At 36.2% G+C, this 26,788-nt stretch overlaps 1 protein-coding gene, 1 long non-coding RNA gene and 1 pseudogene across 3 annotated transcripts; 1 reads left to right on the top strand and 2 right to left on the bottom strand.

Moving 5' to 3' along the window:
• Window positions 1–6,338: 6,338 nt before the first annotated feature.
• Window positions 6,339–14,633, top strand: LOC137717725 (putative disease resistance RPP13-like protein 1). The gene is made up of 3 exons (XM_068457183.2): window positions 6,339–6,460; window positions 10,121–10,287; window positions 10,793–14,633. The coding sequence occupies exon 3, from the start codon at window positions 10,825–10,827 to the stop codon at window positions 14,380–14,382; it is 3,558 nt and encodes a 1,185-aa protein (XP_068313284.2). The 5' UTR covers window positions 6,339–6,460; window positions 10,121–10,287; window positions 10,793–10,824; the 3' UTR covers window positions 14,383–14,633.
• A 5,063-nt stretch (window positions 14,634–19,696) lies between these two features.
• LOC148695155 (uncharacterized) lies at window positions 19,697–20,292 on the bottom strand. The gene is made up of 2 exons (XR_015964990.1): window positions 20,080–20,292; window positions 19,697–19,971 (listed from the first exon to the last, which is right to left on the bottom strand). It is a non-coding gene; the product is annotated as an uncharacterized LOC148695155 (long non-coding RNA).
• A 3,110-nt stretch (window positions 20,293–23,402) lies between these two features.
• LOC137716889 (uncharacterized) lies at window positions 23,403–26,518 on the bottom strand (annotated as a pseudogene). The gene is made up of 3 exons (XR_015964969.1): window positions 25,931–26,518; window positions 25,477–25,610; window positions 23,403–25,378 (listed from the first exon to the last, which is right to left on the bottom strand). The product of XR_015964969.1 is annotated as an uncharacterized LOC137716889 (transcript).
• Window positions 26,519–26,788: the final 270 nt, after the last annotated feature.

Here is a 26,788-nt window from a genome sequence, read left to right as displayed (position 1 = left end):
AAGGATTCCGGACCACTCAAAGGAATCCAACAACATTGGGTTCCGGACCACTCAATGGAACCAAAATATCAAGCGGTTTCTCATAATCTACCCAGACCTGTCATATGTAAAGTCAATGCCAATATTATGGAATTGGTGCACTGGCAAATTAGGCACTCAGATAAGCTGAGAGGCTCGGGTGAGGGACAATAAAATAAGCATGTGATACAATAATAAAACCAACCATCCATCATAATTTATAAACCTTGAATACAAATCTTTCATAAGAAATCAATACCAAACTTTTGAAAACTCCGAGGGAGTCACCCAGACATCCAAAAGTTCATTTCAAACAACCATAACATCTCACACCCATATTCACATACACACAATGAAAGTAGAATTAGGGCGACACAGTTCATCCAAAGCCTACACCTTTGCAACCATCTCAAACTAAACTCAATGAACTAAGGTGGATACAATCCCGGACCATCACTCAACGGGATCGCGTAGTAAGAGGGATTCCGGACCATCACTCAACGGAACCCAAACCAAGATACGATTCCTGACTATCACTCAACGGAATCGCGGAGTGGAGTAGGAAGGATTCCGAACCATCACTCAACGGAATCCAAACCAGCATACGATTCCGGACCATCACTCAACGGAATTGCGGAGTACATTGCATAACCACCAATCAATGAAACAACACATGAATCAAGTTACTCAAGTTATAAAGGCTCAACGAAACAAGAAATGAAATAAGGAAATGAGCATTGACACATGTTTCAAAGCAACAAACCCCATGACAATGGGTTAACGGTCCACCACTAGCCCTCACCTTCATCAAATCAAGCCACTCATACAAAACAAACCATATTTCCAATATGCATGTCAAATCACATATCCTGATCATCATCAGTACACAAGCCAAATCATGTTTAATAAACATAGGTCTATGGCTAAATATATATATATATATATATAATCACATTTCAATAGAATCACATTATAAGACCAAGTCAAATTCACAGATGATACCAATATAAGAAATCAAGGTAATAACCATATCACATATGTTCAAGTCACTCTCTAACCAATGTAGGCCCACTAGACTTCACTTAAGTCTCCCATAGTACTAATTTTATTATTTAGAACGTTCCGAGACATGTTGACCATAATTCAACTCTCGGTCAACGATGGGGTCCACAACGATCCGCAATCAGATTTATGATCCATAACTTCCCAAAGTCCACATTATGCTTCGAGAATAACATACTAAAGTTTCATTATGATCCAATGGTCGAATTGTCGTCAATCACACAAACAAATGGCGGTCCAAATTGATCACCACACCAAACAATTGAATCTTTGGAAACCGAGCTAGACATAGGTTCACATGGTCACTAGAAGGTATTTGAAACCTAGACAACACTCGTGAATGATCCCACGCACCGCCACACGCGGTGGAAGTCAAGATGGAGGGTTTAGAAACCCCGAATTTTCAACATTAACTAGATGAGCTCAAATTTACGTGGTAGCTAGAGCTCAACAAGGGAAACACTTTTCACAACTAGGCCGACGATAAATTCTAACCGGAAACGGTCCAATTTCATCGGAGAAAACCGGATTTCTAGGGTTCTAAACACCCAACTCTAAAATGAATACGAAAGCGCAAACTAAGCATACCCACTTGAAGATTATGAAGATTAGATGAAGTTTCATACCTCACTTGAAGGAAATCGTTGCCGGAATCGTCGAAAAAATGATAAAACCGCCGAAAAAGTCGTGGGCTTTGCGACCTTGACCTGCAAAGATGGAAAAGAAATGGGGAAATCCAATATCACAGAGATGTAGGGCTCGTCAAGAGCTTTCCATGGACACCAAGACCACCCAAAACGGAGCTCGGATGAAGAAGATACAAGCGGGTCAAGTTTGGTGGGTTTATGGGTCCAATTCTCCCTAAAACGGGTGAGGCAGCTCCCCTCTCCCATTTTCTGAAACCTCCCCCCTTTTCTGGAGGTCTCACTCCAATTATAGCATTTTGGTAAAATTACCAAAATGCCACCAACTTCAAACGACTCTAACTTCTCCGTTTGGACTCGGAAATAAGATCTGTTTACGCCTACGTGCTTATGGAATCGAACTCTACCTAACCAATTCAAGAGTTGATCAAAAAGGTCGAGAAAATTAGAAATGACTAAAGTACCTCTCACTTTGTTTTTCTTAAATTTGGAGAAATAAAGAACTAGTTCCAATCAAATCTTCGAAATACGTCAAGAATAAAATAAAATAATAATTTTGGGGATGGGATATCACATATCCTTTGCTCGTGCACCAAAAGACTACTCTGGAGTTCGTCTATAGATATGATATCTCCTTAATCGAACAGACAACATAGTCGTATTTCGAAGTCATGGACCTCAAAATTTTCTCGATGATCACCACATCATCCATCTTTTCTCCGTGAGTTCTTATCTTGTTAGCTATGACAAGTGTTCTTCCTAAATAGTCATCAACTGTTTCTCCATTCTTCATGTGCAGCACCTCGAACTCCTTGCGAAGAGCCTGCAATTGAGCACGTTTTACACATGCAATTCCTTGATATTTCTGTTTCAAGGAGTCCTATATGTCCTTCGCCGTGTCCTTTTTCAGAATGGTCTCCAGTATTGACCGATCTATGGATTAGAACAGATAGTTCTTGGCCTTCAAATCCTTCAGCTTCAGTTCATCTAAAATCTTCTTCTATGCTTCACCGGAATCCGATCCTCCTACTGCAGCAGTGACTCCAACCTCCACCAAATTCCAATATTCTTTGGAACGAAGGAAATTCTCCATTAGCGTACTCCAATGGTCGTCGTGTCCATCAAGCCTTGGAATAGCTGGTTGCACGAAACTATTCTCAGACGCCATGGTTTTGTTTCTTCACTCAATCCCCTGGGTTGCAAGCTTTCGATCAGGCCCCGTAGTGGGGCTCTGATACCAAATGTTAGAACCAGAAACTTGCAAAGAATTACTATAATGCAAAGTTCGAAAGCTTACAGAAACTAGGGAGAATTATCTTATTCATGAAAGCAATTATCATGGCTATTAAATAGCCTTACACTTGAACAGAAACAAGAAATAACAGCCCACGATTTTACAGGTCCTATAATCGTGGTAAAGACTACGTCAAAACAAGAAAATGCAGCTTGTCCCTCAAGTATAGGGATTATTGGACTCCTACGTGATTAACAACCCTAAAAACTAAGAACCCTAGCAGTAAACCTTATCAGTTAACGGCTAGAAAACTCAACAACTTCAACATTCTATGCAGAGGATGCCTTGCGAACTATGAGCTCACCCGAAGGTATTCTTTCTGATTGGTGACTTTTTACTTGCTTACTGCTGCCAATATAAATGATATTTAAAATTGGGAAGTGTTATTGGCACTCCAAAAATCTCATTCTACACTCCTCACAAGTGTATTTTTCTTTCCAAATATAGAAAGTTTGGAGTGTAGAATGAGATTTTTGTAGTGCCAATAACAATTCCCTTAAAATTTTGATGAACTTCCCTCAACACTATTTACTGATGATTCTTGGAGAATTCTGATAAAACATTTTGGTCTAGGATTATGTTTGAGATATAACAAAACCAACCAGTTGCAACTTTAATGCTAATGTTATATGGAAAGTTATGAACAAGATTTATGGATCGTACAGTTTACTGAACAGTGAACAGTTCATGTAATCCTATTGATTGTTACATTGATTTAGTGTAGCATATGCAGAAATAGTGTTGAATTTCCCCAAACTCATGGGGAAATATGCGAGGGGAACTCTTTGTAATGCTACACCATTCGGAACATCTGGGTTTGCACAAAGCCATTGCCAAAGGTGGTGCAGGGATAGCTCTAGTTGTTTAGGACTAGAGTACAATAGGAATAGATTCAGTTTCGGCAATTTGTATGTTTGAGTTTTACCTGCTGATTACCATTGGAAATCTGTATCTTGCTGTCTTGATCTATCTGAATTATACAATCATTTTAATCAAGGCCATTTTAGACTTTGATAGCTTCGTACATCCTAATTCACTTCCGTCCTCTCCATAATATCCTTGCCTTCTCACCACCGGCCCGTCTAATTCTCATGAACTACTGAACAAGGCCGGTCCTAAGGCCCCGGGCAAAATTTAAATGATACACCATTAATAGAATTGATAGGAGTTCTCAATAAATTTCAAGTGAAGCAATCTCCTCTTCATTTCATTTTTCGTTCTTTTCCGATTTGCAGATTTATTTCTTAAGAAACTTCATTTAATTTCTATACTAGACAAAAGAAAGAGAAAAAGAATCCTGAAAATTTAAAACTTTTCTTCGACTTGAAACTTCCACAATGCGATCACTAGATTGGATCCGGCTAGAATGCTTGTAAACCCAATCACATGACTTCCACGGTGCAATCACTGATACAATAAGTTAAGGGAATTGTTATTAGCATTCCAAAAATCTCATTCTACACTCAAAACTTTCTATATTAGGAAAGAAAAATACACTTGTGAGGAGTGTAGAATGAGATTTTTGGAGTGCCAATAACACTTCCCTAAGTTAAATAATAGACACCATTATTGCTCCACTACTGAAATTATGTTACGAATTTCAACGTTAAAAGCAAGTCATCGAAAAGGCCACTTGTAGATGAAGAAGTGCGTGTGGAGAAACTAGTTATTAGCTATTGAGAGTGCACTTGCAGATGAGAGAGTGCATGTGGAAAAATTAGTTACTAGTTATTGAGAATGCACTTGAGGAAGGGAAAGTTGGCAGGAAATACTAGGAAGTGATGGAGCCCATAAAACGTATCGCTTGAATTACTTTTTTCGTCTCTTGAAAATTTGGGATGCTCCATGATTTTGTCCACTCTTTTGTTTGAATTACTTTTTTTTTCGTCATTTAAATAAGTTAAATGATAAACTCAATTTTTGCTCCACTACATAAATTAATTCAATGATAAAAAGGAGTGTGTGATTGAAAAAAGTCCCTTGTAGATGGAAGAGCATGTGTGCGAAGAAACTAGTTATTTGTTATTGAAAATGGACTTGTAGATGAGAAAGAGCGGGTGAAAATATTAGTTAATGGTAATCGCGAATGAAGTTGAAGAAGGAAAACCAAGAATGCAGTTAAAGAAGGACAAGAGGGTGGGAAACAAGGGTAGTGCTAGGGAAATTAATTTTTTAAACCAAATTACATGGTTGTTGATGATTGGATTATTGTTTAACTATTGATCAACATGCTTACTTCCTATTGGTGTTATGTTGTTATTTGGTTTGCAAATTTAGTATAAAAATTTGGTCTCCCTAACATTATCCGGATAACAATCGGAATAGGAGGTGACAAAGCCCATAAAACGCATCGTTTGAATTATTTCTTTCGTCTTTTGAAAATTTGGACGGCTTTGCCATGATTTTGTCCACAAGGTAAAGCACTTTTCTTTTGCTGAAATACAAAATTAAAACAATAAACTCCATTATTGCTCTACTACTGAAATTAACTTACGAAATCCAACGTTAAAAGAAGTGTGTGATTGAAAAAGCCCCTTGCACATGAGTGAGCAAGCAAGTGCGTGCGGAGAAATAAATTTTTGGTCATCCAGCATGCACTTGTATACAAGAGAGCGTGTGCGGAAAAAAAAAAAAAAAAAAAAAACACTTGTTATTAGTTATAGAGAATGCAGTTGAAGAAAATTTAATTATTAGTCATCGAGAATACACTTGTATATGAGAGTGTGTGCAAAAAAAAAAACTAGTTATTAGTTATCGAAAATCAGTTAACGAATGAAAGGTGTGTATCTGACCAAAACAAGAAAAAGAAAGACAAGTGGGTGGGAAACATTGGAGAGTGGCGGAGCCCATAAAATGTGTCTTTTGAATTTGTGGTATCCCGTCCCCAAAATTATTATTTTATTTTATTCTTGACGTATTTCGAAGATTTGATTGGAACTAGTTCTTTATTTCTCCAAATTTAAGAAAACGAAGTGAGGGGTACTTTAGTCATTTCTAATTTTCTCGACCTTTTCGGTCAACTCTTGAATTGGTTAGGTAGAGTTCGATTCCATGAGCGCGTAGGCGCAAATAGATCTTATTTCCGAGTCTGAACGGAGAAGTTAGAGTCGTTTGAAGTTGGTGGCATTTTGGTTATATTACCAAAATGCTATAAATTGGGGGGATTTCAGAAAATGGGAGGGGAAACTGCACAAAACCGTTTTAGGGGGAAATTTGACCCATAAAACCACCAAACTTGACCCGCTTGTATCTTTTTCATCCGAGCTCCGTTTTGGATGATCTTGGTGTCCCTAGAAAGCTCTTGACGAGCTCTACATCTCTGTGATTTTATATTTTCCCATTTCTTTTTCCATCCGGGCAGTTCGAGGTCGCAAAGTCCACGACCTTACCGACGGATTTATCATCTTTCCGGTGATTCCGGCAACGATTTCCTTCGAGTGAGGTATGAAACTTCATCTACTCTTCATAATCTTCAAGTGGGTATGCTTTCGTATTCATTTTAGAGTTGGGTGTTTAGAACAACTAGAAATCTGGTTTTCTCCGGTGAAATTGGACTGTTTCCGGTTAGAATTTATCGCCGGCCTAGTTGTGAAAAGTGTTTCCCTTGTTGAGCTCTAGCTACCACGTAAATTTGAGCTCCTCTAGTTAAGGTTGAAATTCGGGGTTTGTAAACCCTCCATCTTGGCTTCCACCGCGTGTGGCAGTGCGTGGGATCGTTCCCGAGTGTTGTCTAGGTTTTAAATACCTTCTAGTGACCATATGAACCTATGTCTAGCTTGGTTTCCAAAGATTCAATTGTTGGGTGTGTAGATCAAATTTCTTGATCAAGGGTTTGGTTCAAAGGTCAATTTCTGGTTAATTTTGAGTCATGTTAGTTTTGGATGTTGTGTACATGACTTCTGGACTACCGGGAAGTATTTTGGGATGTGTGATATGAATTGGAAGTGGGTTGTTACGTAAGTTGCAGAAAATTGATTTCTTTGCAAAGAAAACTCAAGTTTCGAGTAGCCTTCTTTGGCTCTTAATTTCTAGGCCTTCAAGTGCTCCTTTGGAGAAAATTTTTAGTGTGTTGAAAGTATATATGCTCATGATCATAACCCAATTGGTTTCACTCAATTTCGTTGAGTTTTGGTTGATCAAAACCTTCTTTAAGTTTGGGTCACAGGCTGCCAAACAGCAGCAGAAAATTGGGTTTCCAGTTTCAAGACTCCGTTTTTCCTTTTGGCATAACTTCCAATTTAGAGCTCCGTTTTCTACAAACTTTGTATGCTTTTAAAGTACAGAACACAAGCTTCAAAACCCATATAATATCACATGATTTGGTTTAGTTTGGAATGTCCCAAAGGGAGCCTAAACTTGGTCTAATAGTGCTGTTTTCTGCAGATTTTGTGGAGAAGTAGAGTACTTTTTTTTTGCCACATCTATTTTCTTTTCCAGTTTCCTTTCTAATCTTCTTTACTACTAATTGAGTGATATTATTTGAGTGGTAGATTCCATAATCAGTGTACTTTCTTTAGATAATATTAATTTTGTTTCTTTGAAGAGCCTAATCGGAACACAAAAGTACAATCAAGAGTATAAATACAAGTAGCACACATTACTAACCAAACTAAGCTATTAAAATGTGATTTCTTTTATAATTGGCCATCGATCTATTTTTATTAAATGTGGTTTGATTATGGATGGGTAATATTGTGGAAAAGTGATTCGAATTGCATATTGAAATGTGAATTATATATATACATACGCCATAGACCTATGTTAATTAAATGTGAATTCTATTGAAGTGTTATTTTATTTGTGGCCAGTGATCTATTTTCAGTAAGTATGATTTGACTTGTGGATTGGAAATATGGTTTGTATTGTATGATTGGATTGATGTGATGAAATGCGAGATCTAGTAGTGGACCTTTAATCCATTGTTATGGGGTTTGTTGCTTCGAAACATGTTTCAACCCTCGTGTCATTATTCATTCTCGTTTCATTGAGTCTTTGTACCTTGAGTAACTTGATCCATGTCTTGTTTTATCGATTGGTGTTACACATTCTACTCTGCGAGTTCGTTGAGTGATGGTCCGAAATCGTATCCTGGTTTGGATTCCGTTGAGTGATGGTCCGGAATCCTTCCTACTCCACTCCGCGATTCCGTTGAGTGACGGTCCGGAATCGTATCTTGGTTTGGGTTTCGTTGAGTGGTCCGGAACCCAATGTTGTTGGATTCCGTTGAGTGGTCCGGAATCCTTGCTCTTGTTCATTCCGTAAGGTGATTTAGAATCCTAAATTCGAGTAGATGGGAATTACCCACAATAGATATTGTGAAAATAAATTAGAATTACCATGTTATTATTCTTAACCCAAATTGGGAATTATGTAGAGTTCTTTAATTAAATTCGTGAAATGATATGTTATCTCATTGATTGATTAACGTAATTAAATGTTAATATTGTACTTCGTGATTCCTTGATATGTTACAAGCTATGTATTGAAATATAATGTTGGAAGTATAGTGATTAGTATGATGAAGTGAAATGTGATGTAACTTGGGTATTGGAAATGGTTATGACACATGATTGTAATGCATATTGAATTGCTTGGGAGATGTGAGGCTAGTAAATGACCGATGACCCATTGTGATGTGGATTTTACTCAATTATTGCTTTGTTTCGTTGAGTTTCGTGAATTGGGTAACTTGAATCATGTCTTGTTCCTTCGAGCCGTTGTTATGTTTCTTGGACTTCCGTTCAATTCGGTTGGGTGGATTGGAACTGAGTTCTGTTTGGATTCCGTTGAGTGATGGTCCGGAATCCCCTTTGGAGCCTTGGTCCGTTGTGCGGTCCAAAATCCCCTTTTCCAAAGATGTAGTCTTCAACTGAATTGTGTTGCTCTAGCCTTGCGTTTCGACTTGTTGTATGTGTTATTGATTGATGTGATTGTGGAATGACGTTGGATATGAGTGGAGTTATCATGAGTATTTTAGTTGATTAATGTTTCTAGAGATTAATATGTTCTTTGTTAATTCTTAAATATGTTACTCGCTATGAAACGCGAATTTATGCGGGAAACGTGAGGAATTTATGTGAGGGTTGAAGTGGGATATGTTAATCGTCATGTGGGATTGTTATGTTGGATACCATGGTTATTGTTATGACTAGATTTGTTGATAAATGTGGCTAGAGAATGGTATTATACATCGTTGATTCTTTGAAATGATATATGTTGTGAATTGCGGTATCATGTTGTGACATAATGGCCTATATATTGTTGGAGGGGAAATCATGATTTTCAAATGGGTTGTTATGTAACCCTGAGTCTAGTATTTTCATGCTTGTCAAGTTCTATTGACTGATTGAGAAATGTTATACCTTTCGACTTAATCGGACTGTGTTATATGTCAATTATTGTGCATGACGAACTACGAATGGCTTGATCCCTGTCTAGGGTACGTAGGCAGTCTAACAGGGAGGTTAGATGCAGCCATAAAGCATACGAAAATAACTATGTGATTCGATTACTGAGTTGTGCTGGGCCATATCCCGGAGGTGGGATATGATAGATACGGATTTTTGTTGACGCCACGTGTCAATTCTGGACGTATGTCGGGATTGGGGCGTGACAGAATTACTTTGTTCGTCTTTTGAAAATTTGAGACGTCTTTGCCATAATTTTGTCTGGAAAAAACACTTTTCTTTTGTTCAGATACAAAATTAATTTAGCTTTTTAATGTTAAGTATGTCCCTAAGAAAATGACAAATGAAAAAACACTCTAAACTGGTTTAATAATGGGGTATGTTATTCACACATTCTTATCAATTTTCGACGGTCGAATCAGATAAATTGAAGAAGATTAAATAATAAAAATTAACACGAAGTGTACGAAAAAAAAAAAAAAAGTGTGAATATCACACTCCTTTAATAATTTCTTCTAGGCGAAGTTTCATACTAGATTACATTTCAGGTATACCCGCTGCAACTCGATCAATCTAATACTAATGTTGGTATAATATGATGCATTCGATTTCAGCTTTTGTACATTTGAGTTTCACCTTGAAAATGATCTGAATCTTGCTGTCTTGATCATCTATCCGAATTATCGCTTGTGCAGATCGCATCAATTCATTTGAAATTTACTCTTGCGAACATACTTAAGAGGCGGGTGCTGAGAAGTTCTTCTTTGATTAAAAAAGAAACCCAATGCTATTGGAATTTCGAAGGGCAGAATTTGGTTGTTGGGAGTGAAAGTAGGGGGAAGACGGGGAATATATTGATAAGGTAAAGGTTTCGTCCAAAAATAAAAATTACATAAAAACTAAAAATCTCCAAGTGGTGGATTCCACAAAACGCGTTGCATTTTCCAACTTTAATATTTTAGCATCAAAACAAAACTTATTGAAACATTCTAAGTGAAAAAAGTCGACTGAGATCTAAAAGCATGCGAAAAAATTATTTAGTTTATAGAACATAGTTGAAAATGGGTGGAAAACAGTGGAAAGTAATGGAGCCCATAAAACGCGTATCTTTTTTCGTGTTTTGAAACTTTGGGACGTCTTTGCCACGATTTTGCTCGGAAAAAACACTTTTCTTTTGTTCAGATACATTATTAATTTAAACTTTTTAATGTTAAGCATGTCCCTAAGAAAATGACAAACGAAAAAACACTCTAAACTGGTTTTTTTTTTTTTTTTTTTTTTTTTTGGTCGACACACTCTGACCTAGTCTAGTAGCAAAATCAAAGTAAAAACTCATCCCCAAAATCCACTCTTTCTTCATCTTTCAGTTTCCTATCCAACCCAAGGCGCGGTTGCGAGCATGGCTGAGTTGGTGGGCGGAGCTTTTCTCTCTTCTTTTCTCTCTGTTTTGTTCGACCGGATGGCTTCCCGTCCCGTCGTCGACTTCATCTCTGGGAAGAAAAACAACAACGAGCTGCTCATGAGGGAGTTGAAGATCAAGTTGCTCACTGCTAACAAGCTGGTGGATGATGCCGAGGAGAAGCAGATGACAAGCCCGACCGTGAGGAAGTGGCTCGACGATCTCAAAGATGCTATCTACTGCGTAGGAGAGTTGCTGGACGAGATCAACACTGAAGCTCTTCGACGCCGGCTGGAAGGTGACGATAACCATTCTCCTGCAGCTAGCAGCAGCACAAGCCGGATCATGAGATCAGTATTCAAGTCTTCTTCTCCGTCCGATGAATTTCACAACTCTCTCGAATCGAAGATATCAAACATTCTGCGCATGTTAGATCTCATTCTCAATGAAAAAGATGTTCTTGGTCTGAAGGAAGGTTCTCCAGATAGACCCCAAGAAAGAACTCGTCAAACTACTTCTCGATTCGATGAGTCTGGCGTCTTCGGAAGGGAAAAGGACAGAGAAACGATCCTTGAAGCGTTACGTTCGGATCATCCGACTGGCCCTAGGATAGGAGTGCTTCCCATTGTGGGCATGGGAGGGATCGGAAAGTCCACCCTTGCTCAACTGGTGTACAAAGATGTAAAGGTTGACTTTGGCGTCCAAGCATGGGTTTGGGTCGGACAAGAATTTGATATTCTTCAAATAGCACAAACAATATATGGGAGGATCACGGATCAAACTTGCGGGATCACAGATCTGGATCTGCTTTCTGAAAAATTGGAGGCGATTTTGACAGGAAAGAAGTTCCTTTTCGTTCTTGATGATGTCTGGAGTGAGGATTATCTTCGTTGGAATGACTTGATGGCTCACTTCAATCGTTGCGGAGTACATGGAAGTAGGATCATTGTTACAACACGCCTCCGACGTGTTGCATCTATCACCGGCACTCTTTCAGCACATTATCTGTTGGAGATATCCGAGGACGATTCTTGGTTGTTATTTGCAAAGCATGCCTTCACGGATGCCAGTGTTATTACTGAACATCCGTATCTTGAAGTCATTGGAAGGCAAATTGTTACGAAGTGTCAAGGCCTTCCTTTAGCCATAAAATCATTAGGGGGCCTATTACACTCTGTTTTGAATCCAAAGCAATGGGAAAACATATTGAAGAGTGATTTATGGGAGTTGTCAAACAATAGGGTTTTGCCGGCTCTATGGTTAAGTTACCATTATTTGCCTCCGCATCTCAAGCGTTGTTTTGCTTACTGTGCAATATTTCCTAAAGGTTACGCATTTCGATCTGCGAAGTTAATCTTATTGTGGATGGCTGAAGACCTCTTACAACCCCACGAGAAGGAGGTATTGGAAGATGTTGGAAGTCACTACTGCGATATTCTATTATCAAGGTCTTTCTTTCAACATTCAGTAAACGAGTATGGTCAGTCATGTTTCACCATGCATGACCTTATCAATGATTTAGCAAAGTTTGTATCTGGAGAGTTTTGTTTGAGATTGGAGGACGACCATCGGACAGTCAATAGAAATATATGCAGAACTCGTCATGTTTCTTTCATGGGGTTTGCCGATCAAAGCATTCAGAACTTCGAGGCGCTATATGAGGCTAAGCATTTGCACACCTTTCTACAACTACGTTCAGCAAGTCCTTCAGTAAGTTTTAATGCCAGCCATAAGTTGATGCTGAGAAACGAACTTGTAGATCTATTGCCAGTTCTACGATGTTTAAGAGTGCTCAGTTTATCAAAAAGCAGTATTGTTGAGTTGCCTAGCTCAATTGGCAAATTAAAACAACTAAGGCATTTGGACGTGTCTTACACTTCTCTAAGAGAATTACCTGAGACGGTGTGCACCTTGTACAATTTACAGACCATATTGTTGTCCTGTTGTTTTCAACTTACTCAACTACCAACTGAACTGGGGAAACTAATCAACTTGCGCCATCTCAGTATCAGAAGAACAAATGTCAAAAAGATGCCTCCAGGGATGTGTAATTTGAAAAATCTCCAAACATTAAGCGATTTTGTGGTGGACAAACAAACAGGTCAAAGGACTGGAGAGTTAAAAGAGCTTCAGCATTTGCGCAAAAGACTTGCAATCTCAGGAGTTGGTAACATTCACCATGAGGGAAATGGTTTGGAAGCAGATATCATGAAAAACAAGGAGTATCTGGACCAACTTGTTTTGAGATGGGGAAGAGGTGATGCATACTTTTTGAGATGGGGAAGAGGTGAAGATAATGACACGAGTGATCATGGTCCAGAAAATGACAGAGAAGTGCTCAACAACCTCCGACCTCATACAAACCTCAAACAACTTGAGATTGAATCTTATGGGGGTTTAAGATTTCCAGGTTGGTTAGGAGATCCATCTTTCTCTAAACTATTTTGTATTCGACTTACAGATTGCAAACATTGCCGCTTATTGCCAGCACTTGGGCAATTACCTTACCTCAAGAAGCTTTGTATTGAAGGGCTGAAGAACGTGGTGGAGATTGGTAGTGAGTTTTACGGTACTGACACTTGTGGGATTACTCCATTTAGATCTCTAGAACAATTGTCCTTCAGAAATATGTTGGAGTGCGAAAAGTGGTCATATTATGATGGAAGCATAGGCAACACCACAATAATGTTTCCCAATCTTCGTCGGCTTGAACTGAAACTTTGTCCCAAGCTGACTGAGATGTTACCGTTGGAGAAGCTGCCAAGGCTTGAAAGGGTAGGATTGTGGGCGCTGAAATCCTTCAATGGTTCACTTTCACATGTGGAATCGACATGCCCTAAATTCCCCTCCCTCAGTTACTTGCACATTGAAGGATGTCCAAATTTTGTATGTTTTCCAGATGGAGGGATGGATGCACCCCAATTGGAGTATCTGCATATCAATGGATGCGAGAAATTGAGGTCATTGCCAGAACAAATGCATACGCTTCTACCGTCTCTTCAGAATTTGATGGTAATTGGCTGTCCAGAAGTGGAATCATTTCCTCAAGGAGGGTTGGCGTCAAATATACAAGACCTTTCTTTTCAGTGTTGTAGAAAACTCGCTGCAAACCGCTCACTGTGGGGTTTAACAAGACTCAACTCTCTTAGACATTTGAAAATCAGATTCAGTGAAGAAGGTGGAGAAGAAATGGGATGTTCGTTTCCGGAAGAGGGTTTGCTGCCCGCCAGTCTCACTCGTCTCTCCATCTACAATCTTCCGAATCTTACAACCATCCAAGGCAAGGTTTTGAGACAACTCACCTCTCTTGAAGTTTTCACGATACACCAATGCCCTGAGCTCCAGGGCTTTCCAGAAGAAGCGCCCAAATCTCTGAAAAGCTTGACTATTTGGGAGTGCCGTAATCTCGGGAGATTGCCAGGAGAATGGCTTCCCAAATCTCTTTCTGGACTGAAAATCCAGCGGTGTCCACTGCTAGAAGAACGATTCCGAAGAGAGACAGGGGAAGATTGGCCCAAGATTGCTCACATCACCAACATAGATATAGAATGTTCTTGAAGTTGGTACTTGCTGAATTCTCTCTCTCAGGTGTATGTATGTGGGTGTCTATATGTATTTACATATCATCTGAATGGCCAAAAACACTTTAGTTGGGTACTATTCTGATGGGGTTTTTTTTAGTATGTTGGGTTAGTGTTCCAACTCCAGGCTCCAGCAGCACATGCTCATTATCATTGTATGTATCAAGCTGTCTCGATCCATCCGATTTGTGCCGTCAGTTAATCAAAGGCTATTTATTTAGACTTGAATCAATTGATAGCATCTTACATTTGACATCTTAATTGGTCAGACTTATTGGGTAAGGCCTTACACACACCCCTTCAGATGCCACATTGGCGGTCCACACCAATAACACAATGTCATGTGTAAGTGACATTGTTACTTTGAGTTTGATCTATGTAATTAGTGAATTTTTTTAGGGCCAAGCCAAACAATGCTACCAAAAGAAAATGATGGAGAATTAGGAATAGAAGCTCCTGCAGTAATTTGTGTAAGGACTTACATGCACCACGTCGGACGCCATGGTGGCATTTCAGACGGCATAACACATTGTCAGGTAGAAGCGTCTCCAAATGGCATTACGTTATTAGTCTAGGATAGCATGGTAGGGGCAAACCCGATGCAAGTAAGTCCTTGTAAGAAGGTAAACCTCGAACACAGAATGAATCCATTGCCCACTAAGTATCACTCTTTGGTTACACTGTTTGCTTTCTTTCCAAGTCCAACAATAATTCACACACTATGCCTACAGCTGAAATCGATCTCTGGATGATCAAACAAAACCAATCATTGAAGGAAATTCGAGAGGACTTGTAATTTTCTCCAAATCTAATGTGGTAAAAATTTCATGATTCACTTACAAAAGCTCGAAGCACCATATTTTGGATCCTCAGCTCGTCGCACTTTTTCAAGGGGTTTGCTTCTGAAACTCCTAAGCAGGTTCATAAAGGCCTAACCTATGCCCAACAAATACATTGCATGGCAGCAACCTGTACCACGAAACTCTTACTAAAATCTCTGCACCCAATGTAGCAATGATATACGAACAAATGATCACAATGGTTTTGTTTAGAAATTTAGTCATCACCTTGCCATGGACTTCATATTTGATAGGGCCATCAAGTTTCAGCTCCTAATGCCATCAACTTGGTCACTGTTTGATTAATGGCTGGCACTGTGAAGGACAAAAGTGAAGAGTTTACATTCGGCATCGCATGATCCCTGTCAAACTTTAACCATCAGCACATGCCAATTTCATTGAAAACGCAAAGCTTAAATCCAATTACTGCTCAACTAAATCCACGTTACCAAACACTAGCAAGAATCATAAATCCGAAAAAAACCCAAGAAATTCGAAGTTTCACGCTTACAATCCACACAAACTTCACTGGGGCTTACAGAAAACACAGCAAACAGTATAATTTGTGGCAAATTATGTATAAAAATCTGGTTTTGACAAATCATCAAACACGTGGTGTGCATCGAGCACCCAGTCTCAGGGAAAGGAGAGCGACCGAGTTTACTTGTGCAGCTGATGATGAATGGGTCCGGATTTACATTCTCAGCTCATAGTGGTTTCACCTCTGAACTGTGTTGATAATTTTTGATATACAAATAATTTTCTTACCCGGACGTTGATGTTTGAAATTCATCCGACTTCCACGGCCGATCAATCGGCTTGTTACATTTTAGGATGAAAGTTACGCTTTAGTGCTCGTTTGGACGTGCTACTTTGTAAAATGCTTTTATTCACGAACGTTTTTTATCGTATCACTTTTACTAGACCTGGCATTCGTGTCGTGTTTCTCGTGTTCGTGTCGTTTTCGTGTTATACCCGATAGCTTAACGGGTCGTGTCGTGTAATACCTGTTAAAGTAAACGGGTAATATGACCCGACCCGAAATCAACCCATTAATATTTTCAGGTAATATGACCCGACCCGTTACCCGTTAAGAAAAATATATTTTAAATCAATAAAAATGAAAATGAAAAACATAATTTGACCCCAAAAAATGTAAAACATAATACTAAATCAATATATGCATACTAAATTTCGGAGTTGACCCCTTAATGAAAGTTGTAAAACTTTTTATTACGAGTGATTACATTTTTCACATTTCTACAATAATTATTATTAATTTTATTAATTTTTCACTAAAATAAATAACATTGTTCATGAGATTTGGAGGGTTTTAAAAATCTAAACAACCATGTAACCTTACCAATGGAACTCAAAGCTTACATGTTATTCCTTTTACAAAATCCTCAATTTTCATAGATCATCATGACATAAGATTTTGTGGTATATATCCACTTCTGTAAATATTTTAAATTGGCGATCAAATTAGTTCATTGTATTCATATAGGATCAAGGAGTGTAGCTGTAAAAAATCATCAAAATCAGAGTTAAACTAACCGTTAAATCGTGATTTTTCGTTTATAACCGTCGAAACATTTTGTCTCGTTACTTGATCTCTAAATGTTTGTTTTTTGCAATTTCTGGCGTATGCGATCTCGAAGCATATATAAACACGTTTGATGGTTGGATCATTGAAATTAGTTTCATATGATGCGTATCCTATTAAAACGATACATTAACTAACACTTAGAGTTTATTTATATTTTCATTAAGTATAACATAAGATTTTGTGGTATCCACTAATGTAAATATTTTAAATTGAAGATCGAATTCATTCATTGTATTCATATAGGGTCAAGGAGTGTAGCTATAAAAAATCATCAAAATCGGAGTTAAAATAACCGTTAAATAGTGATTTTTCATTTATAACCGTCGAAAAGTTTTGTCTCATTACTTGATCTCTGAATGTTTGTTTTTTCCAATTTTTGGCGTATGCGATCTCGAAGCATATATAAATAAGTTTGACGGTTGGATCGTTGAAATTAGTTTTGTAGGATGCGTATCCCATCAAAACGATAAATTCACTAACATTTAAGAGTTTATTTATACTTTCATCAAGTATAACATAAGATTTTGTGGTATCCACTAGTGTAAATATTTCAAATTGAAGATCGAATTCATTCATTGTATTCATATAGGGTCAAGAAGTGTAGCTGTAAAAAATCATCAAAATCGAAGTTAAAATAACCGTTAAATCGTGATTTTTTGTTTATAACCGTTGAAAAGTTTTGTCTCTTTACTTGATCTCTGAATGTTTGTTTTTTGCAATTTTTGGCGTATACGATCTCGAAGCATATATAAACAAATTTGACGGTTGGATCGTTGAAATTAGTTTCGTAGGATGCGTATCCCATCAAAACAATAGATTCACTAACACTTAAGAGTTTATTTATACTTTCATCAAGTATAACATAAGATTTTGTGGTATCCACTAGTGTAAATATTTTAAATTGAAGATTGAATTCATTCATTGTATTCATATAGGGTCAAAGAGTGTAGCTATAAAAAATCATCAAAATCGGAGTTAAAATAACCGTTAAATCGTGATTTTTCATTTATAACCGTCGAAAAGTTTTGTCTCATTACTTGATCTCTGAATGTTTGTTTTTTTTTTCAATTTTTGGTGTATGTGATCTTGAAGCATATATAAACAAGTTTGACGGTTGGATCGTTGACATTAGTTTCGTAGGAAGCGTATCCCATCAAAACGATAGATTCACTAACACTTGAGAGTTTATTTATATTTTCATCAAGTATAACATAAGATTTTGTGGTATCCACTTGTGTAAATATTTTAAATTGAAGATCGAATTCATTCATTGTATTCATATAGGGTCAAGGAGTGTAGCTGTAAAAAATCATCAAAATTAGAGTTAAAATAACCGTTGAATCATGATTTTTAGTTTATAACCGTTGAAAAGTTTTGTCTCGTTACTTGATCTCTAAATGTTTGTTTTTTGCAATTTTTGGCGTATGCGATCTCGAAGCATATATAAACAAGTTTGACGGTTAGATCGTTGAAATTAGTTTCGTAGGATGCGTATCCCATCAAAACGATAGATTCACTAACACTTAAGAGTTTATTTATACTTTCATTAAGTATAACATAAGATTTTGTGGTGTCCACTAGTATAAATATTTTAAATTGAAGATCGAATTCATTCATTGTATTCATACAGGGTCAAGGAGTGTAGCTGTAAAAAATCATCAAAATCGGAGTTAAAATAACCGTTAAATCGTGATTTTTCGTTTATAACCGTCAAAATTTTTTGTCTCGTTACTTGATCTCTGAATGTTTGTTTTTTGCAATTTTTGGTGTATGCGATATCGAAGCATATATAAACAAGTTTGACGGTTGGATCGTTGAAATTAGTTTTGTAAGATGCGTATCCCATCAAAATGATAAATTCACTAACACTTGAGAGTTTATTTATACTTTTATCAAGTATGACATAAGATTTTGTGGTATCCACCAATGTAAATATTTTAAATTGAAGATCGAATTTATTCATTATATTCATATAGGGTCAAAGAGTATAGCTATAAAAAATCATCAAAATCATAGTTAAAACAACCGTTAAATCGTGATTTTTCGTTTATAACCGTTAAAATTTTTTGTCTCGTTTCTTGATCTGTGAATATTTTTTTTTTGCAAATTTTGGCGTATGCAATCTCGAAGCATATATAAACAAGTTTGACGGTTGGATCATTGAAATTTGTTTCATAGGATGCGTATCCCATCAAAACGATACATTAACTAACACTTAGAGTTTCTTTGGGTTAAATATTAGGCGGGAAATGGATGGATATAGGCTGCAAAATTTCCCAAACATTAGGCGGGAAATGGATGAAACTCTTGAAATATTAGGCGGGAAATTAATTATTATAATTTTTTTATGTGTTTGGTATTTTTATATTACTTGATATTTTTATTTTTAATGTGTTTTATGATTTTTAATCTCAATCTTTGCCTATAATATACTATAAAAATAAATAAATAAAACTTAAAATTTAAAGTTTATATAGAATAATAATTAATAAACAATATATACATATTCATTATATCTATTGCATTTTATAGTAAGTTTTTTTTAGTAGTTTAAAAAATTAAAATCATCAAAATAGCATTTTTCTTATCGTGTCAAAACAGGTTACCCGCGTGTCACTCTCGTGTAAACCTGTTAAGGACCCGTTATTAACGGGTTATTATCGTGTGACCCGATAATGACCCGAAACCCGTTATTTTCGTGTCGTTTACATGTCGTGTTAACGGGTCGTGTAAGAAATTGCTAGGTCTAACTTTTACAATGAAGCAGTTTGTTGTTTGGTAGGCAACCAAGTGTTTTGTATTGTATAAAAGCGCTTTTGAAATTAAAGAGAGTTCTTGTCTGCCAAATGAAAAAGCATTTTCACTAATAATAAATTAATGGCTACTTATACAAACCAACACTGGCAGTTCAACTAAGTAATCTAAGGTGATAATTTTGAGCTATGAATTCAGAGGAGTATGGAGTGGAAGGAGGGAGTGGTAGCCGAAGCGACAGCCATTCTAACCATTCTAGACACAACAATAAGGGCTTGACTCACAATACTCACTTCACTTGTAAGTACAACACCGCCATCATTTGCTCAGGCCTATTCCTCAAAGATCTCGCATGAAACTTGTCCTGCATTACGAAAAAAAATAAGTCAAATAATTAACATACTTGCCAAAATAGTTGTGTCGTGAACAGCTTGTATACTAATGGAAATCAAATAAAGAATTATATTCCTACCGAGAAGATCAGTCGGTATCACTCATAAGCCAGAAGAAGACTACTGTCATTAGTGCAATGTAACCTCCAACTCCAAGGACAATGCCATTAGTAAAGATTAAGGGTGGTTCGGTATGGGATCCATACCAAAATCCTTGTCTTGATTCTCAAACCGAAATTTTTGGGAATCCCAATTTCAATATCGATCCCAAACCAAATTTTCAGGAATCCCAATTTTCGGGAATCCTGAAATAGTGTCGGGATTTCGGGACAAATCGGGAATCCCGAAATGGTTTTGGGCTTTTGGATAAAAATTTGATATATTATGCTTTTGGGCTAAAATTCAACCTTTTATATTGAAAAATTAACATATAGGCAGGCCCAATCTGCCTATTTGTTTCTACTAATCTGCCAATCTGCACAATTGCCTATTCAAAAGCAATGTGCCAATCTGACAATGTTTCTTGCAAGAAATTTCCATGTGGTGCTGAGTACGAGTAGGATGAAAGTCTCAAGAACCAACACCTGCTCTTTAAATGTCAATAATTAATAAAGTACCACTTATTGAACAATTTCTATAAACTAGCAGATGTTAAAGAATAAAATCAAACGAAATAACCAACTATGCAAAACACACAATCTCAACATAACCAAATATGCCTGACGATGCCTGAGGTGGGTTGTGGAAGGCCGAGGAAGAAGTCAACTCTGCAAACAAAATTAATTCCAAACCCTAAATTAAATTTCAAAAGAAAGACAGAAATTAGATTTCAAAACACTAAATTAAATTAATTACCAAATTAGATTTCATAACGAATTGTTCAAATCAAGGTTTCTTTTCTTGTTCTAAATAGTAAAAGAAATCATGATTTCACACCATGAAGGATAAATCATACACAATTCAGAAATAGTGTGGGTTATTTTAGTTCACTTTCAAAAATAGTGTGGGTTATCATGAATGTTACCTATTATTCATGTTTTAAATAGGAATGCATCTTAATAATCAAGCAGCATGAATAAAATCAAATTAATCTTATAGTTCAACTACAAAACAAAAATAGCACATGAAATTAAAATTACATAGTAGCAATATCCCATACAAGTCGCCTTGTTATTTTTTTTTATACAAATCAATTTTGAAATTTTATTATTTTGATTCTCATCCTGCAATGTTGTACGATGATTTGAACTGTTTATCTTTAGGTCATCATTTAAAAACCATCTTTACAAAAAGCTAAATGCATTCAAAGGTTTTTGCTCATATGTAACGGTTATTCAATAATTCTTTTGAACACTAAAATTATGACAATATTATTCTAAAATGGTTTGACGATATCTTGTTTGGTTCTTTTGTTGCAAAGTTGCTCTTTAAAAAATGACATACGGTTTTGATCATTGAGTGACATTGCTTGATCATAAAAAAGAAATGAGAAAGTAGAAAGAGAAAAATTTCACAATAGATTAACCAAAATAAATTAGTTTAAATTTATCTTTGACGAAAATTACGCATAAAAGTTTTCACGTAAAAGCCGTAATACTTGAATGTGAAGTTTTTTGGTAAAAGAAATAAAGGAAATAAAATAGCTGGCATGACATCATACACACCAACCACGATGTATGTGTTCCATACATGTGGGGTCTTGGCCTTTCATTTTTCCGTATCCGGTCTATTATTAGGCTAGGTTAGGTTCGGGCATTGTTAGCAAGTGGTACATTACATTTTCACGGAAGTAATCACGATTCACGAAGAGGAAAAAGGATATAAAAATCTCCAATCATCCAATGGCTTTTGAGTTATAGCACAATCACGATTCACGTATTGCTCTGTTGTAGCAAATCAATTCTTTATACAAGTCACCTTGTTATTCAATTTAGTTTTTAATCAAAACAGTCACTTTTATTTTTTAAAATTTACAACAAATTCATATGATTATTGAAAATTATTTTGTAAAGTACTATGGAGTTGTAATTATTTAAACTTTCATCTCATTCTATAAAATTTGCCAAAGTACTAAAGCTAAATAAATTTACTTATACCTGCCTAAGCCCCAGTCCATCACTCGATAAGCGCCTAGCGTCTTTTAAAACCATGAGAAATAGTGTGTTTTTATTCAATTTCATAAATAGTCTATAATTTTGTGATAGTTTCAACAATAGTGTGCATTATTTTTTGTTCAAATCTAGAATTAGTGTCAGTTATTTTGTATTAGTTCCAGAAATAGAGTTTATTTTGTTATTTTTCAGAAATAGTACGGGTTATTATGCTATAGTTCAAGAAATAGTGTGAGTTATTTTAGTTCACTTTCAAAAATAGTGTAGGTTATAATGTTGTCTTAGAAATAGTACATGTTAGTTTGGTTCACTTTCAGAAACAGTGTGAGTTATTTTGTTGTAGTTCAAGAAATAATGGTTCACTGTTAGAAATAGTTCATAAATAATGTTTATTTTGCTCCCTTGCATAAATATTATGAGTTATTTTGGTTCAGCAATAATGTGCATTATTTTTTGTTCAAATCCAGAATTAGTGTGAGCTATTTTGTATTAGTTTCAGAAATAGTGTTTATTTTGTTATTTTTCATAAATAGTGAGTTATTTTACTTTCAGAAATAGTACGAGTTATTATGCTGTATTTCAAGAAATGGTGTGGGTTATTTTAGTTCACTTTCAGAAATAGTGTGGGTAATAATGTTGTGATTTCAGAAATAGTGCAGGTTAGTTTGATTCACTTTCAGAAATAGTGAGTTATTTTGTGTTAGTTCAAGAAATAGTGGTTCATTGTTAGAAATAGTTCAGAAATAATGTTTATTTTGCTCACTTGCATTAATAGTATAGTTATTTTGGTTTGGTTTTATGAATAGTATAAGTTTTTCGTTGTAGTTCCAGAAATAGTATGAATTATTTTGGCTCACTTTCAGAAATAGTTTTGGTTATTTTGGTGTAATTCCAAAAATAATATGTATTATTTTGGTTTACTTTTAGAAATAGTATTAGTTATTTTGCTGTAATTTCAAAAATAATATTTATTTTGTTACCTTCCATATACAGTGTGGATTATTTTGGTTCATTTCATAAATAGTGTGGGTTTACTTGTTGTAATTCCAGAAATAGTTGTTGTAGTTCAGAAAATAGTGTCTTAACTATTTTCATTGTTGCAGATGGGAAACGAAAAATGTTAGGGTGAAGAGTTGCACAAACATGCGTGTTGAACTTCAGCTCGAACAAATTATCAGAAGGTTTACTAGCTTCCTGAAAAATATAAGGAATAAGATGGGGGGAGTCAACCGGTACTACTTCATAAATCCTATACACACAGACCATTTCCAGTCTAATCTAGCATAACCAAATTTAATAATAAGATCCAATCACACTACCCCGGAATAATAGAGTTCGATTAGGAGACTTTAATAAATAAGAGAGTACTCTAATGGTTATAAGGCATAAGTCAACATATACTTTCAACAGAAGACTTGAAAAACAAGTTTCATTCAACAACTTAGAGCTTTCATACAAGAATCCGATTATATGAATGAAATCTGGTAAATCATTCAATTCATATGTGACAAACTGAACTCCATTGTCAATTCAGTTGTGTGTGAATGACTCCTTACTCATCAAAGCATAGTGTACAGAGCCCTCCTAACTGATTAAAGTAAATATCGACCACAATATTTTGCAAGCTTGACCTGCCACAACAAGACCAAATAGTCTTTACAGAGGAAAATCAAAAGTTTTGTTATCTGCTATAACTAGAATCAAAACAATGGCTAATGACATAGACACGCACGTAGCAATTTAATTCAAGGGAAATGCAAGTTACAACATAAACTCAGCAAAAAAATTTTACCAGACATAGATGGCAGCATCAACATTAAGTTGTAACTTATACCTATCATCAATCTAATAAAGTGAAAGGCTAAAAACCTCTGCCCAAATCAACTGGACATCTTTCATCATAAACTCAGCAGCCATATTTTGATATTCCCTTTCAAGGACAGCACAGACGTCACCACCCAGTATCTCCATCAAGCAGATAAGTCTTTACTCTTTAGAGGTAAGGTAATCAAATGAATACTGTCATTTATCATTTTTGCTAACTTGAAAGGTCAATAGAAACAGATATATCGCAGCAAGAAAAGTTTCAGCTCTAGAAAACAAATTAACCTAAACTAACAATTTATATGCAGAATTCAAGCTCACCAAAATAAATTTTCATGCCCATTTCACAAACTATACGCACAAATATATCAGAAATTGGTTGTTTTGTAGCTCGATATGCACATCAATTTGTATAAAAAAAAAAAAAGTTGAAGACAAAGATTTATACCTCTGTTTTCTGATATTTGTGCTCAGACCCATGTCGATATAAGATGCATGCACATAAATATCTAAGTCTATAATAACATGAAACAAAGAAAAGAGCTGCACAGAGAGAAACAACATACAGAGCAACAACTTCAAACTGAAGGATCGAGACGGTGAATTTCAGATTGGAGTTGTAGTCCTTATCAGAAGATCCATTATCATTGGTCCCTTAATTCTTCAAAACGTGCAGCTATGGTCCTTTTCGTTAACTCCGTCAAAATGAGTTATGTTGGAATGACCATTGCTACAATTGATTTAAAGATGAAGAACCATTGCTCTAATTAAGTTAAAGATGAGGGACCATTTCTCTAGTTGGGTTAAGTTGAGAAATCATTGCTACAATTTTTCTCATTTGGTTTTCCATAATTGCCCCAGATTCAGCCTCATGGCACATGACTCATTTTGATGGAAGTTCTAACGGAGTTGAAGAAAATGACCATAGCCACACGTTTTGAGGAGTTAAGGGATCAATGGTTTTAGATTTTTAGTTGAGAAACCATTACTTCAATTGAGTTAAAGTTGATGGACTATTACTACAATTTCCTCTTATTTAGACATAAATCAATTGATAGCATCTTACATTAGACATCTTAATTGGTCAAACTCGTTGTGTAAGGACTTACATGCGCCCCTTCAGATGCCACATTGTCGTTCCAAACCAATAACACAATGTCATGTGTAAGTGACATTGTTATTTTGAGTTCGATCTATGTAATTGGTGAATTTTTTTGGGTCCAAACTATGCTACCAAAAGAGAATGACGGAGAATTAGGAATAGAAGCTCCTACAGTCATTTGTGTAATGGGGTAAAAATTTCATGATTATCTTACGAAAGCTCGAATCACCATATTTTGATCCTCAGCTGGTCGCACTTTTTCAAGGGGTTTGCTTCCGAAAATCCTATGCAGGTTCGTAAAGGCCTAACATATGCCCATCAAATACATCGAATGGCAGCAACCTGTAACACGAAACTCTTACTAAAATCTCTGCACCCAGTGTAGCAATGATATACGAACAAATGATCGCAATGGTTTTGTTTAGAAATTTAGTCATCACCTTACCATGGACTTCATATTTGATAGGGCCATTAAGTTTCAGCTCCTTATGCCATCAACTTGGTGACTGTTTGATTAATGTCTGGCACTGTGAAGGACAAAAGTGAAGAGTTTCCATTCTGCACTGCATGATCCCTGTCAAAATTAGTCATTAGCAGATGCCAATTTCATTCAAAACATAATGCTTAAATCCAATTACTGCTCAAATAACACCATATTACCAAAAAATAGCAAGAATCATAACATCGAAAAAAACCCAAGAAATTCTAAGTTTTACTCTTTCAATCGACACAAACTTCACTTGGGTCTCTTTCCATTATACTGTTTTTACGAAAAACACGAGCAAACAGTACAATTTGTGGGAAAGGATGTGTAAAAAAATGGTTTATACAAATCATCAAGCACCTGGTGTGCACCGAGCACAGAGTCTCAGAGAATGGAAAGAGAGAGTTCACTTGGGGTTTTGCATAAGGGAAAGCTTGAATAGGCTGGACTGTAGATCCGTCTATCGAAGAGTGCAGACATTGACGGTGAAGTCCAACCCTTCGGCGTAGAACCGGCCGGCTGTTGGCACGTCCATGTGCAGCTGCAGTAGCCACCTAAACAACGCCGCTGGCATTTTCCCCTCGCTTTCTAAGCTATGTGCTGCTGACTGAAGGATACTGACTCATCGGTTGTCGTTTCAAGTGTGAGTCGTGACTGATATAAGACGACACGTCGTTTTGAAGGTTTCAAAGTTAAACTGGAGATTAGCATACGATGACTGTGCCCAGATAGTGGTCGCCTACCTCTTGTGTAAAAGTCACACCTCTAAACTATGGTGATAATCCTTGTTATACAAAGTATTTTCTTATTCTAACTTTAATGTTCGAATTTCATTCGAGGTCACTCAATCGACTGGTTACGTATTAGGATGAAAGTTGTGCCTTTGCTTCACTCGGCTCCTAATTTCATCATTTTTTTTCCTTTTCTTTTAGGGTATTAAGAGATTCTACAAGCTTAGGGTCTATATTTGAACTCTCAAGGGAAATTTGGCAAAATAATCTAAATTTGGATCATGTATAGAATTTTAACTAATTGTTATAATTTTCTATAATTCTAATCAAAACATGACATGAAAATATTACAATGTCCCTTTTTAACTAAAATAATTACAGAAAATATATATATATATATATATATATATATTTTCTTTGTCCAGTTTTTCTCCCCTAATCATTTCTGTTACCTCACTTCTCTGAGAATTCCTTATAAGTTTTTCTCTAAGCACTCCGCCCACCTATCTTACACAAGCACCACAACAATTTGTAAAA

The sequence above is a fragment of the Pyrus communis genome, chromosome 8 (genome assembly GCF_041283825.1).
Source record: "Pyrus communis isolate YQ-2024b chromosome 8, ASM4128382v1, whole genome shotgun sequence".
Classification (NCBI taxonomy): Eukaryota; Viridiplantae; Streptophyta; class Magnoliopsida; order Rosales; family Rosaceae; genus Pyrus; species Pyrus communis.
This window is presented reverse-complemented; position numbering and strand designations above follow the sequence as displayed.